This window comes from Dermacentor variabilis, chromosome 4 (genome assembly GCF_050947875.1).
Source record: "Dermacentor variabilis isolate Ectoservices chromosome 4, ASM5094787v1, whole genome shotgun sequence".
Lineage (NCBI taxonomy): Eukaryota > Metazoa > Arthropoda > Arachnida > Ixodida > Ixodidae > Dermacentor > Dermacentor variabilis.
In genome coordinates, this window is record NC_134571.1 from 9,721,980 (window position 1) to 9,740,882 (window position 18,903).

An 18,903-nucleotide genomic window follows, 5' to 3' on the forward strand; every position below is an offset into this window, starting at 1 on the left:
GTAAACGTGACGCACGCAATTCGCGCGCTCTGCCGGCCGTATTTGTGCATTTTGTTTTTAAGTGCCGAAGGTGCTTGTAAAACGTGAAAACTTCATATGCGGTCTGCGGCGTAGAGAAATAAATAACAAGCGTACTCTTCGTGCGTTCGTCCCGTCATCTGCACGAGCGGGATATGAGTGGTGGCTATGGATCACATTTGCTCAGGAGAGTTCGTACATGTGTTTTGAATTATTTCCTTCATTTTTTTTTATCCTCGTGTGTCAACTTTCGCTTCACTGCTTCACATCATTGCACACGGCACATTATGATGTATTTTTTAGTACTCAACCTAAGGTAAGCCCGGAAGCAGCCCCATAGCACATAGTATGTTTGCAGTGGATTCATATACACGTATTACTACGACCAATTGCTACGACATATAGAGTCGCATGAGAGCCTAGTGAACGGTCTAGAAAGGAAACCAGGGTTGGCTCAGACCGCGGCCCACCACACTTAGACTTGCGGTTACACTCACTGGTTTCAGGTACTGATGCAGTGACAAGTAATTTGTTGCAATTCAAAATTGGTAACGAGATTTGCAAAGAATGTTGTGAACAGTTCTTAAAACTGATGAATTGACTGCTTCTGCCCAAGTGGGCTGTAAAATAAATTTTCTGGAGTGATGAGGATGCCCCAAGAGTATAGTCGGACCACCATGGCCTTACCATAGGTGCCAAAAGAAGGTTAGCTTATGGCAGAGATTATGGGAAGCTTAGTTTTCCCACTTTCTGCTGGTTTAAGGTAGCTAATTTTGCCTTATGGATGCTTCTCAACATATAGCTTTGTGTCACTGGTTCTAGTCTGAAAATTGAACATCTTGACAAATATTATGGGAGGTCATGGGATCTATGCGCAGCCGAAGTTAGTTTAGCCAGAAACAACAAGCTTTTATTTTTCAATTATCTTAGCATTTACACTTGCAGCAAGAATTGAACTGTCTATGAGCTCCAGCTTAGTGCAACTGTCTGTCTGTGTGTAGTGTGTTCTAAGCATTGGCAAGCACTGCCTTCACATCTGCTGATGAGAAGCTGTTAGAGCTGCCACACAATTGATGTTTTATAGCCTCCTTGCTTGTGCCCCCATACTCTCCATTTTGTTATTCAACAAATGAGTGATCAGAAGTGATTAAGGCACTTGTGGCTTTGCAATGAATGTGCACAAAGACCCTGCATATGTGATGCAGTTTTTGTGATAGCCTGTTCACATGGTACAGCATTCTTATGAAGCTTGCATGCAAACAAGCCATTTTGGACCACCACTAAATTGTAGAACACCATAGTTGATGTTGTGCATCCACAATTGGGCTTTCGCTGTTTAAACTGACATTCTGCTATGCACCCAGTACGTAGTAGTAGGGAAACAATTATGTGGATCCTATGCCTGCCAGACAGCCTAGTTATTGCCTGAATTCATCTTTCAGCAGGTTGAGGGCATATTCCACAAAGTCTTGGTAATTTTCTTGGTTTTACTTAGTGACTACAGCAGTCAAACTTAAAAAGATAATTGCTCATTGTATGTTCTATAGTATGATACAACTTAAAACAGAAGTTGGCAACCAGGCTACACGGACTGCGCAGGGTTATGTTACTCCGCCAGCCAGTCACAGAAGCAAACAAAATTGTCGTCATGCGACCTTTTCAAAATGGCATTGTACTTGATACCTCCGGAGCATCTGCTGTTTTTCAAGTGAGGAAAGTTTTTGAGCATTGTTTTTGAGCATCATGTCAGCATTCCCACATGCTCCACCTTAATGGGAAAATGAGGAAAGTGTGCAAGCTTGTGCAGTGGTTGAGAGTCCTTTTATTGCCCTCATTGCTTTCTCTGCCTCTTTGAATGTGCACCTTCTGGAGTTGGCCACCCGGAAACCCTATGTATATGCTTGTGCAACTACTAATTCACTTCCATGAATTGCAATCATGACACCACTTGTACATTCCAAGACACTGCTTTGCACAATGAATAAATGATGGGCTTTCAGCTTGCTGTTTCTGTGTGTCAGTCAAGGTCACTCATTTGCACCATCAGTGGATGCTGCGTGTGGCCTTCAAAGGGTTGTTGTGTTACTTTGACAAAGACATCTAAGCGTAGCACGATGGCTTTGCTTTGTTTAGGAGCCAATATTGCACTGGTTCTATGTGATATCTTTAATAACGCGGACATTCCCTGTTAAGTGGCTTGTTAATATACAGAGTAAGGAAAAAACGAAAGCATACAGTATGTAGATTATGTCTGGCATGACAGGTTTATTGCACTGGACTGACTGCATACTTGGTGCCGTGAGCAAGAAAACAGTAATGACATGCTCCCACATTGCTTTTAGAAGGCCTGGTCTGCTTCTGAGCACGAGATTGCAGGTTTGATTTCTGGCTGCTGGCCATGTTCTGGTTGGGGTAAAATGTGAAAATGCTCATGGCTTTGAGAGCAGAACCCCATATTGTCAAAGTTAATACAAAGCACTTCCGCTATAGTTTCTCATAGCCCCCAGTAGTTGCATTAGACATTAAACCCTGTAATTAAAGAAATAGTGAAATTAGTGAGATCTTAATTTTTTTTATGTGCAGTGTAGAGGTAGGGGAGAGTGTTCGTGGTGAAGATGTGTACATCATCCAGAGTGGATGTGGGGAGGTGAATGACAACTTGATGGAGCTGCTGATCATGATCAATGCCTGCAAGATTGCCTCTGCATCCCGAGTGACTGCTGTCATACCTTGCTTTCCATATGCAAGGCAGGACAAGAAGGACAAGGTAAGGGGTGGCTGAGTCATGCGTACTCGTCACATGACTAGAGCATTTTTTTATGCACTCTGATTGCTTTCATTATCATCCTTTGTATAGGTCTGCATGTAACTATAATATAGGATATATATATATATATATATATATATATATATATATATATATATATATATATATATATATATATATATATATATATATATATATATATATATTTTTTTTTCATTCATTCATTCTATGACAAATAGTTGTGAGATGCTGCTTGTCTCATGTCTATCTTATCTCTGTTTGTTACATTGTGCTGTAATTTGCTAGTTGTGTGTACAGTGGCATAGCTAGAGATTTATTTTGAGGGGTCCTCAACAGGCTGCAAACACACGTCAGCATTTCAGTAAGCAAGATGAGACAAAACAACTGCTGCCTATCGCAAAGTCCACTGCACGAAGTTTGGCCCCACAGGAACCTGGCCACACATTTTTCACTCCATCACCTTCAATGAAGTTTTTTTGTGCTCTCCTGTTATCGGTATGCACCTGTCGTTACATGTATTTGTGCAAATCTTTGTCTTTGCATATGAGATATCGGTGTATGTGCCTGGGAGGTGGGCCAGGCACGCGAAGTTGTGCGTTCCCTTCAAAAAAAAACAAAACAATGACACTGGCCTGTGATCAAGGTGCCCCCCACCCCCTTTCCCTGCAAATTTCTGGAATGTCACTTGGTCCACAATAGCTGCCTGGCTTGAGCCTCTCTTGTGTGCTCACCCAGTGAATGCCCACTAGCAAGACAGATGTGCAGTGGCCACATGTGACATTAATGCATACAATTGCTGCATACAATTGCTGCATACAATTGACTTATAAGAGAGCGGAGGAGAATTGATTAGGTGAAAGGCAAGGAGATATTGACCTATAAGGTAATTCTTATATTAGGGGGGACACTGTTTCCTTGGGTCAGTTTTCTGGTGCACCGAATCTTGCACTGTTCTTTTCTAACTTGTAAAACTGTCACTTAATTCTTGGAAATACAGTCAAACCTTGACGTAACGAACTTCTCGATATAATGAAGTATTTAACTTGTAGCTTCTTGTCCATAGAAGTTCTTGGCCCTGTGTGCTGTATGCTTTGAGTGCGAGTGAAAGCCTGTGAGGGTGAGCTGAGAAGGATGATGGCTTGATGAGTGCAGTGTTCCGCATGAGCTAGTGAAAAGGGGGATGGGGACATAAGCTAAAGGCAGACTATGCATTCGCTCCCTGCTGCCAGCGTTTTTCATGATAATGTTGCAACTCCCATTGCGGGCGATACTGCCAGTCACGGGAGTAGAGTGCATGTGGAAGCATGGCTGACTTTGCTTCATATCGCTGATGTGAAAATATTTTTGACACTGCATGAAACAGTATATTTCGTTGCCAACTTTCAAATTCTACAAAATGATTTTTTTTTGTCATTTATATTTGCTTTGCCTGATTATTCCGAAAATTTTGTGGCCCCTCTCGCTTAAGAAAATCCATCAACGACTGTACTTATTTGCATAAAAGTTCTGATTTCAATATAACAATTTCGGTATAATGAAGCAAATTGCAGATTTTACTGACTTTATTGTATCAAGATTTATCTGTATGTATTTCTCATATCGCATAGAAGATGGTACTATAGGAATTCAATCTTGTTGATGTCTGTCATGTTGACTTTGTCACAGAGATACTGAAGTGACTGAATGTTTGAATTCATACACTAACGTGTGTGTTGACCAGGTGTATTCCATGCCATCATTAATACAATTTAATTCTGCCTTTTGCAGAGCAGAGCACCAATTTCAGCCAAGCTCGTTGCCAACATGCTGTCTGTCGCTGGTGCTGATCACATCATAACAATGGACCTACATGCCTCGCAAATACAGGTGCATTGACATGCTGTCTATGATATACTGTTGGGCTGCTTAAATAGTAAAAGTGGGGGCTTTGAATGTTGCGTTGATTACTGTCAGTTGCTGGTCAGTTCCATAGAGCAATAATTTGGAGGACGCTTAAGCTTTGCCTTTAAGAGTGGAACGCAGTAGCATCTGAAGATCCCTGACTGCTTGTCACGCTTCCTGGCAACTGGAGCGTATGTAACCGTAATGTTTAGCGGGAAACACCAGCTGCGAATGCTATGCACGAAGGCAGGCTTTCTGGTAGAAGTGTGGCCTCTTGCTTGGGCCGTGATGTGGCGGAGGTGAGCACCATCTGGAGTTATTGCAAGGAATTGGGTATGCCACACTGTGGCTCCCAAGATACTCGCGTGCCGGCACGCGCAAATGAGACACTGTGGCTGGTCTATGAATGGTAGAAATGCTGGAAAAGGAGTTTTCTTGAGTTCTCGTGAAACAATTATGTTTTCTCGTATAGTCAAATTGCAATCTTATGCTAGCATATCTTTAGGTTATGTGTAAGTCGTACTTTACAATTTTTCTATGTATTTTGGCTTGAGAAATTCAATTAGTTCAGTAATTTTCTTGCGCCACATGGAGGGCCTGGGTATGGGTGGTTTGAAAATCTTTTTGCTGAAACGACGTCTGGCACCGCATTTTCTGTGATACGGGGCCCATAATGCTATTGCGTTCAAAAGATGGAAGAGTAAAAGGCAAGGTTAAATTGAAATATAAATTACTATTGGTATGTTCTGGTTAAGGAAAGAAAAGAAATTGCAAGTGTAACACCAGACATCACGTCCGTTATGTATACAAAGTGAATTTCTCCAGAGGAAAGAACTGCTTAAATTAAGGTAACAATTTTGCTGGCTTGACTGACGGGTGAGCTGATTCGTGATTACAGAAAGATGTATGACCTGGTGGGACAATACAAGCAGGGGTGCTGTGTGTTCCATCTTTTATCATCCCGTCAGTGCTGTTCGTTCTGTAAACTTGCCAGCATCACAGATCATAAAGGCTCAACCGCAACTTATAATTGGTGCATTCTGCTGGTACTAATATAAGGGGTAGAAATGTGGAGGATAACAAACTTGAGAAACTAAGGACACCACAACATGTGATGGGTGTAGCTTCTGCATAGAGTTTAGCCCAAAGCAAATGATCACAACAGACTGACACAGGTCAAGTGTTTGAACTTAAAGTTGGGCCTGAAAATGGAATTTTAACCTTTTCTCTATTTAGGGTTTCTTTGACATTCCGGTGGACAACCTATATGCTGAGCCTGCTGTTCTCAAGTGGGTTCGCGAGAACATACCCGAATGGCGCAACAGCATCATTGTCTCTCCCGACGCTGGAGGAGCCAAGAGGTAGTCCTCTCCAGCAGTTTCTGGGCCCCTAAGGGGCACCACTCCAAGTCACTTTATTGGACAACAGTGCAGAAAATACAGTTGTCAGAAGCACAGACAAAAAGCACAAAATAGGATTGACGATGTCTGTACTCCATAAAAAATTCACATTGGCAACATGAGCAATAGCAGCATTTACACAATGACTACACAGTGCAAAGGAAATGCATGTTAAAAGGGTAAAACACACGCACGCACGCACGCACACACACACACTCACACTCACACTCTCTGTAACCGATCACGTTGCTGTATCACTGTATCGTTTGTGACCTTATCGCATTTGTGAGGCGGGAATGGGCCAGATTTGTTGGTTACGTATGTTGCATGCGATATGACATTCCCTGAGACAATCTAATCTTTCAAGATAGCCAGAGTTTCCCTTTCACACCCTGTTTAGGAGCAAGTAATTCTAAAAATCATGCACCTTTTTGATTCCAAGAGAGGCTCAGTGTGAGCGTCAAATCTTGGAATTATTGCACGGAGTGCTTTCTTTTGCAACAAAGAAAGTTTCATTATATTGGTCTACGTTGTGGTAGCCCAAACCAGGTGAAACCAGGTGAAAGGAAAAGGGAGTTGTATATGGGCGATTCAATATTTTGAGGAAGAAAGACAAGTAATCTGGTGATGATGCCAGCAACATGAGCAAGTTTAGTAGTGAGCCTATCAATATGAATATTCCATGTTCAATGTTACTCAACTTAGGGTTACTCTTAGGGTTTTGACTGATGGAGCAACATTAAGGTAAGCATTGCCAAATTTTAAGGCACCCTCGATGTTTAACTGACAATGTCTATATTTAAGAAGCACTACTTTGGTTTTGGTAGCATAAATTAATAGACAGTTTGATTTACTCCATGCATCTAATTTACTAAACTTAGTGTTTGCATTGTACACTAAATCTTCTGCGTCTGTCGAGGTGAATAAGTTGGCGTTTCTGCATAGATTATAAACAGTTTTTTTAGGTCAATGTTGACCATGTCATGTATGTAAAAGTTAAATAAAATTGTCCCTAGAATACTTCCCTATGGTATACCTGACGTGACTACGAGATTGTCCAAAGCTTCTTTAATATATATCATAACACTCTGATGGCAAAATTTCAGAAAGCAATTAAATCTAAAAACACGCCCCTGAATCGGTATATTTCAAATTTCCTTAACAAGGTTTCATGATTTATCCGATCGAGAAAGCCTTAGAGAAATCCATGGATATCCCCAGTGTTACTAGTGAAATTCTTTTTGAGTTAGGAGTGTCAGCTCAGTGTAGAGCCTTTTCCGAAAGCCAGACTGACTTTGTTATTAGGCTGTGCTTGCCACAAAAAGATGTCATGCTGTCATTAATTTTTCGAGGCCTTTAGAAAAATGGTAGAGAATTGACACGGGCCTGTAGTTGGTTAGATTATTTCTATCTCTGTCCAGGACACTTACCTTGGCTAATTGCATTCTTTCCGGAAATGTCCCATGCATAAAAGTTAAGTTTTGAGAACAGGGCAAAAGATATCTAATACATTCCTAACTGGTCAAATTTGTAAGTCGTCAATGTGTCGCAGCTTCTCGCGTTGCGGAAACTAGAAAACACATGGAACACTCCTGTCGGATTAGTAAGGTTTAGGAAAGCACTTTCACCTTGCTTGCATATAACCCAAACAACCTGTATCAGGAGCAGGTGGGAGACCGGGCTAGTTGGTATTCCATGCTGAAGTGACTAGCGCAAGAGTGGACACTGTGGGAGGCTGCCTTAGGCCTTGGCATGGCCATGCTGCGCTCTTGTTTATTTGTGATGACCATGTTGACTTGCACGATTGTAACTGATTCTGATCAAGTGTGCGACAGTAATAAACCCCAGTCGGAAGTTTACGCTTGTCCTTGTCGCCTTTTTAGTGTCCCGTGTCCATTCTTGCGCTACTCACTTCAGCATGTATCAGGAGAACTGTTAACTAATGAGACAAATAAATTATTAAAACTATCACATAGTAATTTTCTGGAGGTTGCTACGCCATCTATATCTATTTTATGAGTACCTTGTGACTACACCGGCCTATGATCAAGTATCAGATTCAGCTGCTGCCCATCAGCATCACTACATCTTAAGCTTTCGCTATTAAAGAGATTATGAAGGTATTCTTTTTGATTGCCTGAGGAAGCTTGTTACCTTATTGCAAAACTTTTTAAACTCTCTTAAATTATTGAAACTGCGAGCTTGAAAAAAGCATTTATAAAGGGCACCTTTCTGCTTTATTAAGCCTAACACCTATTTGTTAGCTATGGCTTTCTTACCTTTTTTGAATGTAGCACCTTATAGGGGAAATATTTGAAATATGCTGACTTAAAGCTAGGTAGAAGCTCGTTATAGGCATCATTAAAGTCACTTAGTAGCAACAAGGTTTATCAGTTAATTTTTGCTATATCATTGCAAAACTGTTCAACACTGTAAGGGTTAATGTCGTGAAATGTTACGGGATCTATGGGGCTCCTGCTTTGCCCAAGGGGCGCTGTGAAAATGGTGCTAAAAAGCGCCCTCTGTCCTGAACTGGGTAGCACCAAGCTCGGTCGTCTGCTTTGGAAAGCACGTTTACAATATGGACCCGCCACTTTCGGTTATGTTGTACCATGGCTTGCAGCGAATATTGAGTGGCAAAGATTTTTGCAGGTGTGGCACGCTGCGTAAAGGCAAGAAATTATGCAATGCCGAATATGTGTATGCCGTTCAAGAAATGCGGGACAAAGTTTCAGCGCGGTGTCAATCGCAAGTGGAGCGAGTCGCGTACAAAGTTGAACTTCAGGTTTGCACGCTGTTAGATTCAGGCGCACAAACGTGAGGAAATGCGTGCTATAAATGAATCGCAGAAGCAATAAGCAGACATCATGTGTACCGAACTGCTCGAGCACACGACAGTATGCGCCGCAACGGCAGCGGTCTTTCAGCATGCCGTGATGTACAAACTGTTAGATCATATGCGCCGCGACGGCAGCGGTCTTTTGGCATGCCGCTAGGCAAGTAGTTATGACTGCGCTGTAGTAGCTACCATCTGTCCCTTTAGCAACTGATAAATAACTGATGCAATGCATATGAGCTTGCAGTAACGAATGTGCGAATCGCGCTGCAGCGCGAGCTCGTGCGCTGCTCGCTTGATGTAGCTTTTAATGACAGCGCTCGAACATCGATGTGCTGCAATTAATACTACCTTGCTGCGCTGCCTCAGCGTGCTGGCTTGAGGTCAAGGATGAGCACATTTAACTCTCTAACCTGTGCTGCTCGTAGTAGGGTAGTGAATTGTCACCGAATCAGCCTGACCGTTTGTGGTCATTTGCACACACCTGGTCACTTCACCATTTCGCACCAGTCGAATGATTAATTGTTGCTGTGGCCGGGTCTCAAATCGTGAATCACCAGCCATGCCTTCTGCTATGTCGGTCTGCAGTCGGGACTGTAGGTGCAAAAGACCAAATTTTAGAACGCAGATAATCAAGCAAGCTTCAAGACAGGTGAAGCAGTCAGCATGGCGCGAAGTTTCGCTTACCCAGCGCGACGAACTGGCAGTTATCCAGTGCGCCTGACGCTCCGCTTCGTGAGGCCTTGAAGGAAAACGGTAGGATCTGATGTTGGGATTCAGGCCTTCTTGTTCATGGCAGCCCATGACGCAGCAGTAATGACTGTGACACTTTTTCGAGGCTGAGCTAGGTCTCTCCTGATCGGTGTCGCCAATTCCTTGTGCTTCCAGCATTACGTCCCACAGCACAAGGAAAGTCCGCTTTCATTAAACTATAGGCTGTGGCCAGCTCGCAGCGTGGTCGGCGCGGTCTGTGAGAAGGGACACGCCTTTTTGCACTCGCAACAGGGCAGAAAAAAGTGCGAATTGACACAAAGCTCGGGCTAGAAATGTGCTTAGCCACAGCCAGGACTCAATACTACCCAAGCTGGTACTACGCAGAGAACGTTTCTCGCCGCCACCAGGCACTGCTACTAGATTTAATACTTGCGGATGCCGCACATTCTCTTGCTATCGGCAATATGGACATGTGGTCACTGGTGGCACTGCTAATTTTGCCAGAATGTACGTCTTGTGAATCAATATTAGTGATGAATGTGTCCAGAAGTGTTCAGGAGCTGTGTTGAACGCTCGTGAACATGGATATGGTACTAGTGCAGACATTAGATTCTAATAATTGATTTAGCTCACTTGCTTGCATTGAGTATGTTAATATTAGGATCACCATCTAATATGACAATGTATTTATTTTCATTTGCCCATCTTAACAGTCCATCCAAGAACCTTTAGAATGGCGATATACAGCTAGAAGGGGGACGATGTGCAACAGCAAACACATTCTTTTTGAAACAAGTGTTAACACTTCAAGGTTTAGTGGATTTAGTAGAAGTTCTCAACTATACTATACTTTAAGGCATTGTTAGCCAATAGTAACACACAGCTTCCTCTTCCAGAAGAACAATTCAAGTAATAACTGTTATAACCAGGAATATTCGGTATTTTGGCCTCGCTCTGGTACCATGTTAGGTCCTTATAACGTCAAAGGTAAATCCAGAAGAAGAGAGCATAGTGTCAAGTTCATCGCCCTTATCGCGAGCAGACTGCGCATTTAAGTGGGAGAAAGATGAGCATTTAGGATTGCCTTGGTAAGCATCATCTACTTCGGACGGTGTCAGCGCCATGGCGGAGGCCTGCGATGCAGCAAGGGCAATGAGAACTACATTATTCTATGTTGTCAAGATCTTTCATGCATGTTGCCAGAAGCACTCTTGAGTCATCTGTTTTTTTGGAAAAGATTTTTCTGCCCTTAGTCTACGCATGTTTCCCTTGCCTTGCCCTCTTCCTTTCGATTACGTGTGCGAGCCGCTTTTTTAGTTCTCGGCATAAGTGTTCACTGACGGAAACTGGGGTGCTGCTCTCGAAAGCAAAATCAGAGATAGAAACAAACTTTTTACTAGCTTTTTCAGTGACAGCATCTCGTTTTGCATGAGAAGTGAACTGTACTACTATGTAAGGACAGCCTCCATCCTTTCTTGGCACTCGGTGACAGGAATCTACATCAGCCTCAGTTATTGGTTCAGAGATAGCATCACCCAGTTGTTTTAGGCTTGTTGATAGGGCTTCAGGTTTAGTGGCGAGAGCACCCTTGGATTTCAATATATTTATTTCGTGAGTACTGTTCCATATTGGTTAATTTTTCCTCAGCGGCATTCAATCGCTGCTCTAGTACTCCGTAGTCTGAAGAGAGAGTGGCATTTTCTCTCCTTAGAGCAGCATTTTATTTTTCGATCTTTGAGTACTTTGTGGTTATGGTGTCAAATTGAGTGCTGAAGAAGTCTATCGAGTGCTTCAATTCTTTGCATTCTTTGTGAAGCTCCCTCTCCAGAGGTCGCTTACCAAGAAAGTGTTCTCAGCATTTGCTTGCTAGGTTGCCCTTGGTTTCTTAAGGATACAATGGTACAATGAAATTGTTCTTTAGCTTTAAACAGTTAGCTAGTGCTGAGCAGACTCCTAAAATCCATGGGTGTCACGATTAGCTGATCTGGCAACCCCAGTGTGGTGTTGCCACTCGTCTAAGCCTCTTCTCATGGTAATACTGACTGACATTTCAGAAGTGCAATTGATGAACCCTGCATAACTGAATACTACTACTATATAATGTGGTTAAACCTTGATGTAATGAAGCTGGTAAAATAGGCAATTTGCTTACTTATATTGAAATTTTATTATATTGAAATTTAACCGTTTATGCAAGTAAGTACTGTTGCTGATGGATTTTTCCTACACAAAAGGGCTTGCAAAATGTTCCAAGTTATTGGGCAGTAAAAAAAAAAAAAACAAGAACTAGAATAACAAATTTGTTCAATTTCAGAGTTGGTGACAAAAGATACAATTTCATGCTGTGTCGACAATATTGTCACATGAGTGGTACGAAGCAAAGCCAGCCATGCTTTAGCATCCACTCCACCCCTGTGACTGATAGTGTCACCACAGTGACGCTACTATCGTGCAAGGCGCGAGTCCTATGGGACCAAGAAAATAAATGATTAGCAGTGGCACCTGATGACGTCGAGCACAAAAAGCTTGGCTGTTGAATCTACCACTTGAAGCTGCACCACAAAGGGGCCATAATTGGCTTTTCAGTGTTCTTACTTATCATGGCCTTCACCTGCTGAAGAAACGAGCCACCTAAATGGAATCTGATCCTTGGCAGTGCTTAATTCTTTGACTTAGATGATAATTGGCCATAAACTGTTGTCTAATTACCACAAAAAGGAAGGCTTTGGTGACATTCATGATGGTTCTAATTTCGAAGTCGCTGGAGTCTGCGTGCAAGGTGACCAGGAGAGCGTACGGAGTCATCTCTTGTGGCCAACTGGAACTTGGTATTCTGTAATAATTGTGCTAGATTGGCAACAGAGTTTGTGGATGACAAAGTTAAGTGCCAGGACAGATTGATAATGTTTATGGCGACTCGAAGCGTTGTCCTCAAATCCCTTACGCACGCTGTGCATCTTGGGCAGTGGCATATTCGTTAGCATGCAGCCTTTTTTATTTTATTTTAACAAGGAAATGTGTAACATGAAAACGTGCCTATCACATTGTGGTTGGGGCAAAGTGTTGCAAGATTTTGCTACCAGCATTGTTGCTGTCATTAATGTCTCTGGCAAAACTGGTATTCAGTGAAGGTTGATAGATTTACGGGCAAGCTAACACTCTCTGTTGCTGTTAGCATCCACCCCCCTTGGCGTGGCATGTCGTGGTTTCGTAGTTTTGCAGCAGATGACACAGCAGCAGCCCTGACTCTTGATATCAGCCATTTTATGTCAGAATGGCAGCAAATGTCAGTCGGAGGAACTTGTATGTGTACCCCATCTCGCAAGTTGTTTCCACCACTGTGCAAGCTGCAGGACTCTTTAGCCAATAGGAAGGTCGAATGCCCCTTGAGATATGTTCTCCTGCTCCGCAGTGCCTGCTCAGTGGCTCCTAAATTCGTGGTATATGAGGTGCATGCACAAAGGTCCTATAATGTGACATATCGCTATAGTGAGCAAAACGAGAACAAGGTGAAAGCAGGAGCCAACGTTTTGACAAGCGGGCTTGTCTTCTTCAAGGCGACGTATGCTTTCCTCGCCACAGTATATATAGGTGGGGTTCTTCTAAAGGGAAGAGGGTGTAAGGCGGGTGGGTGTGGCAACGAGGGAAGGTGTGTTAGCGTGTCGAATTGAGAATTTAGAAGAACCCCACCTATATATAATGTGGCAAGGGAAGCGTACGTCGCCTTGAAGAAGACAAGCCCACTTGTCGAAACGTTGGCTCCTGCTTTCACCTTGTTCTCGTTTTGCTCATCGTCTTGAATTGACATCTTCCGCATTCCCTGTATTTTCCCTAGATATCGATATAGTGTATCATGTATCAATCAAAAATAACTCTTCATGCCATTATTCAGACAGATATGCCCAGAACTATGTACCGTTGCGCTGTGATATTGCCTGTGTACTCCTTGTGTCTTTGGCAGTGCTGCAAACATCCTGCGAGATGGAGTATAGAGATTTCAAATGAGAAAAAATTTGGGGTGAAAGGACAGTAATTTGTGTGTGTGTGTGTGTGTGTGTTCAAGATCTGTTCCAAAAGTGAGTCAGTAAAAAGTGGGAGGGGCGGTGCCACTCTCTCTACTCTAAAGAAGACCCATTTGACCTGTGAGCCAAACTGCTATGTGGAAAGGTAGAACTTTAGCCGCAAACTTTTTGAGTAATCTATTTTAATCTTTGTCAAAATCGAGATCGATGAACAGAGGTAACAAGGATCCATATCAGATTTCTTGTGAACTTGGGTTACAAAGGGACAGAAATTTTTGAAAGGTTGAAATAGGCCTATGGAATGGATTCCCCTAAAGCGCGGGCTACATGGAGCGAATTGTCACGGCGAACGCGGCGCGGCGAACAGGGGCACGGCGGTAAGACGTCGAAGATACGCTGCATAGCAATACATGAGGCAAACAGCGGGCGGACGCTGCCGCGAGTTCGCCGTGTTGGCGCCAGTGTTATCAGACTTAGCATACGCGTTGTGGTAAACGATGAAACAAATATAAGCGCTTTTTAAGGTGGCATATACCGCTTTTATAACTGAAAAATACACCAACACTGGGAGATGCGAGGTCGGGCTTTGTCGTGAAGCAGCGTTACCCCGGCTGCGAGTCGTCCTGGCTGGTGGTTTTGGATAGCTCGCCTGAGTTTTCTTAGTGTCGCACAATAACTGTCCGAGTTAATTGTTGTCCCACGTTCCATGAAATCGATCAGCAGTGTCCCTTTACGATCTCAAAAAACACTGGCCATGACTTTGCCAGCAGAAGCAGTTTGTTTAAACTTCTTTGCGACTGGTGAATCTCGGTGACGCCACTGTTTGGATTTTTGTTTCGTTTCTGGAGCAAAACAGCCACGTTTCGTCTCCCATAACAATGAAGTCCACCAATCCTTCCTTCTTGACACCTTTGAAGAAACTGGCCAGCACAGTCAAGGCGTTTCCTCTTGTGGTCTTATGTCAGTAGCTGTGGTACCCATCGAGCACAACGCTTGTGGTACCCCAATTTTTCAGTCAGAGGTCTTTCCACTGTACCATATGAACTCCCAGGAATCTGAGCAACAAGTTCTTGGACAGTTTCTCCTGTTTCTCCTCCTGTTTTGAAGCACTTTGCGTTGGACCATCTCGAGAACCGCCTCCTAAACTGAAGGTCTTCCACTCTGTTCTTCATCGTGGGCTTCTTTCCGACCGGTACTAAACTCCCTGCACCACTTTCGGACGTATATGGCAACATACACTTGATGCCATACACCTCTGTCAACTAGCAATGAATATCCAAGGGTGGAGTCCCTTTGGCATGCAAAAAGCGAATTATGGGACGAATCTTGCACTTGGCGGGATTAACGATGGGAACCTTCATATCGGACAGCTGCTGAGCCAAGAATGAGCAGTGCAGCGAAGTGCAGCCTGGGGGAATCGAGAGTGGGGAAACAGCCATGCACAACAGTGTTGACGGATTTCGCTTCACACACCGTACACCTCTGCCAACTGACGATGAATATCCAAGGGTGGAGTCCCTTTGGCGTGCAAAAAGCGAATTACGGAATGAATCTCGCACTTCGCGGGATCAACACTGGGAACCTTCAATTCAGACGGCTGCTGAGCCAAGTATGAGTGGTGCAGTGAAGCGCGGCTGGGGGGAATCGAGAGTGGGGGAACAGCTGTGCGCAGTAGTGTTGCCAGATTTCGCCTCACACTTTCCCGTATTGCTGGAGCTCTTTGGGAACCTCATTTCTGGATCAACCCTCCTAGTTCAATTATGCAAGATCAGGGCGCCCATTTAGCTTATGCGAAGTTGTGCTTCACATGAGTCATCAATTGTGCACTTTCTCTTGTGGTCAGTGACTGCTGAATACTAAGAATAATAGCAGATGCACTCAGTTTGGTAAAGTCTCTGTTCACCGGACTTTTACAGAAAACTTGGAAATGAAAAGGTATGCACTAAGATGGTGCTGAAACTGCTGACTCCCGAGTAAAAGTTGAGGTGAAAAGAATGTTGCACTGATAGGAAAGCCTCTGGCAACAACAATGAATTCTTGTAAAGGTTCGTCACCGGCGACAAAACTTGAATTTATTAATAATACATTGAGCTCAACGGCACTGAGCAAGAAAAGTAAAGATGAGTCAAAGCCAATAAAAGTGCGTAAGAACAAAGCAACTATTAGTTATTGTGATTGTGTTTGACTGCATTGGAATTATGCACTGCAGATTTGTTTCTGAAGGTCAAGCTATCGATGTAGCTTTCTACATGGGGGTCCTTGAAGCGTCTAAAAGATTGTGTGCCTTGTGCGACCAAATTTATGGAGAGAGACGGGCTCTGGATTCTGGTCTGCAATATGCTCTTGTGAACTCTACATTGGTAGCATGCACATTAGCTTTTGGCACGCAATTCCATCATTGTGCCAGATTCAGCACACCGTAACTTTTTCTTTTAACTGGTGCTCCAGTTAACTTGCACAAACTGCAAATAGCAGAGTACAGAGAAGGCCACATTCACGTGTTGTCGCGGGATTCCTGAATGGTCCACGTCACTTGACCAAGAGCAGCTGCAGCGGTGAATCCAATGCTCTGTCTTGGCTTGGTTTTTCCACGGCCATGCCTTTACGTTTTGCGCAGATAACCGTAGCGCCATCTGTTGGGTGGCATTTTACTCACCAACGACAATAAAGGGTGGTGATTGCGCATGCAACGTTACCACTCCCCGCTTGGAGGTGGGCGAGTTTGATTGCGCTAAAGCTATGCGGGCCCTTAAGATGCCATTTCTTGTAAACTGCGTCTTTTCTTGGCACGGAACAAGTGCTGCGAGCTTTCTGGAATGGTATTTCAACAATCCATGTCTACTTAGTGCGTATTTGCCTTTAGTGCCTCATTAACAAAACACTACTCCCAAAGGTTCTTCCAGCAATGCAAGAAAGGGTAGCCAGTGTCTAAAGGGGAGTATTTTGAAATGGACCAAATTGATGTAAGAGCTTGTAAAATCAATTTTTTTTTAAACATACTTCACAATGTTTTGGAACAGGCATTGTATATGATAATATTGGTCCCTCTACTCTGTTACAATGAAAAACCGTTATTAGCAGTATGGCCATGTCATAGCCCCATTCAAGAGTCCTCTTTAACAGTCATGCTTTTTGTACCAGGGTCACAGCCATAGCGGATCGTCTCAATGTGGAATTTGCTCTGATCCACAAGGAGCGCAAAAAGGCGAATGAGGTGGCCAGCATGGTGCTTGTGGGAGATGTAAAGGATCGAGTTGCCATATTGGTGGACGACATGGCTGACACCTGCGGCACCATTGTTCATGCAGCTGACAAGTAGGTGTCTACTCTGTCCACATTGACTCAAAAGGGGGCACTTCACACCTTCACTCACGTAACATCCTGTTATGAAAGAATGGCTGGAAGCTTGAGTGTAGCAAATTGCCTTATGGCACTAATGGGTTCTCTTAGTTTCGTACTGATCCGTATCAAGCGAGAACTGTGAAGCACATTCATATCTTTGCGAGTGGCATCCAGATTCCGCACCCAACATTTTCAAAGTTTGCTTGCTTGAAGAGCAAGGAAGTGTCCAAGGGTGAAATGTCTAGCTTAGTTGGAAAGAAAACAGTTCTTTGCTCTCTTTATTTTGCTTGCCTTAGACATTATTTTGACATCTTTCAACTCACCTTTTTGGCTTCTAAAAAGCAGTTGTTTGTGGGAAAATATTTTATGCATCATACGAACAAATACTTTTTACAGAGTGCATCACGGGCTGGAAGTTTTTGGATTTTGCCTTTTTGGAGTTTTTACCTATTGATGGTAACTGTCTTTCTATCGCTGCTCATATTTTTGTGTTCTTTCTTACAAAAAGGGGCTAGTGAAAATTCTGGGAATGCATGTGCATTCCGATATCTTGGGAGCAGCCACGCATGGTTATGAAGTGATCACATGCACTTGCTGGGGTTGTGTTACAGAATGCATGACAAGCTAGAATAAAGATTAGAGGAACATGCTGTGAAGGGAGGCACTTTGCAGTTTTCTTGGACAGCTTGGCAAGCAGCTCTTGGTGTTTGGTTGTACACTTAGCAAAGATATTTGGTGGCTTCAGTGTTCTAAAATGAGGTGATGTATACAGCTTGCAATGCTTCACAATCAGATGTTTCTTTGCAGGTTGATGGAAGCAGGTGCCAGCAAGGTGTATGCCATTCTCACTCACGGCATCTTTTCGGGGCCTGCTATATCTAGGATCAATAATGCCTGCTTTGAGGCTGTGGTCGTTACAAACACCATACCGCAGGATCAACACATGAAAGAGTGCCCCAAGATTCAGGTTGGTTATTATTCCTGGAGATGCTGGCTGCTAGCCCACTTAGTGCATATCGATGAAGGAGAGGGAGACGCAAACTAGCAAGACGTGCACAGCACTAGCCATGTTCAACGGATGCAGGGCTATGTTTTTGCTATTTAGTGCAAGGGCTGACAGACTACATGGCCTGAAGGAACTCTTCCAGCTGTCAGTGTTGTCCTTGTCTCCCAGATGCTCAAATCCTGGAAAAATGTTTGTTAAGGGACTGGGCCACATACGGTGTATAAAACAAATGAAAATGCAGACGATTCATATGTGAGTGAAAGGGGCAGTGATTGCAGTGCAGTAGTGAAGGAAATGTACATAGCGGCCATTCTGGGAGCAAATGGAAGCCCCAAAGGTCCGCATTGGAACTCCGCAAAGCCAGTGCAATTTCTTTGCCATTTATTTGCAGGTGAGTTCATGTCAACCTAAGGCAAGTAGGCTGCAGAAACAGCTAGCACTTTGGGTGTGAACGTAATTTAGGCGCCTTTCATCAATAGCTTGTCGTATGAAACAGTTCTAGCCATGCTAGCTTTTGGTCCTTCTCTAGGTAGGTTGGAGGTACTATTACCTCCGTAGTGTAACATAGAAAGCATTTGGCAGTATGTATAGGGTTCATCTCCTGTCGAGGTTGGAAATTTTTTGGCTCATGCACCTCCACCTGCGGAAGCTTGGCTTTTGCGAGCATGGCATATGTGATGCTGCTCTCTCTGGTTTGGGTTATGCAAGTATTCGCAACAGCACTAGCAGATTCCAAGTGCATGCACCAGTTTTCCTAGAATTTGTGAACTGAATTGTTCTTTAGTTGTCATTTAACAAAGCCTATCATTTATGGAGGGCAGTTCAGTGCAGATGATCCTGCGTGCATCTTTTACTGCTTGTGCTCATTTTTTTTTCTCTGAAGATTTCCTCTGTTT

At 43.5% G+C, this 18,903-nt stretch overlaps 1 protein-coding gene across 4 annotated transcripts in view; it reads left to right on the forward strand.

The window, feature by feature from the left end:
• Window positions 1-18,903, forward strand: part of Prps (phosphoribosyl pyrophosphate synthetase) — a 32,937-nt gene that overhangs the window by 1,119 nt on the left and 12,915 nt on the right. For all 4 annotated transcript variants that reach the window (XM_075688092.1, XM_075688095.1, XM_075688093.1 and 1 more), the window contains exons 2-6: window positions 2,602-2,785; window positions 4,574-4,672; window positions 5,924-6,048; window positions 16,801-16,974; window positions 17,809-17,968. In XM_075688092.1, the coding sequence (XP_075544207.1) occupies window positions 2,602-2,785; window positions 4,574-4,672; window positions 5,924-6,048; window positions 16,801-16,974; window positions 17,809-17,968 (742 nt within the window). The remainder of the gene's footprint in view (window positions 1-2,601; window positions 2,786-4,573; window positions 4,673-5,923; window positions 6,049-16,800; window positions 16,975-17,808; window positions 17,969-18,903) is intronic.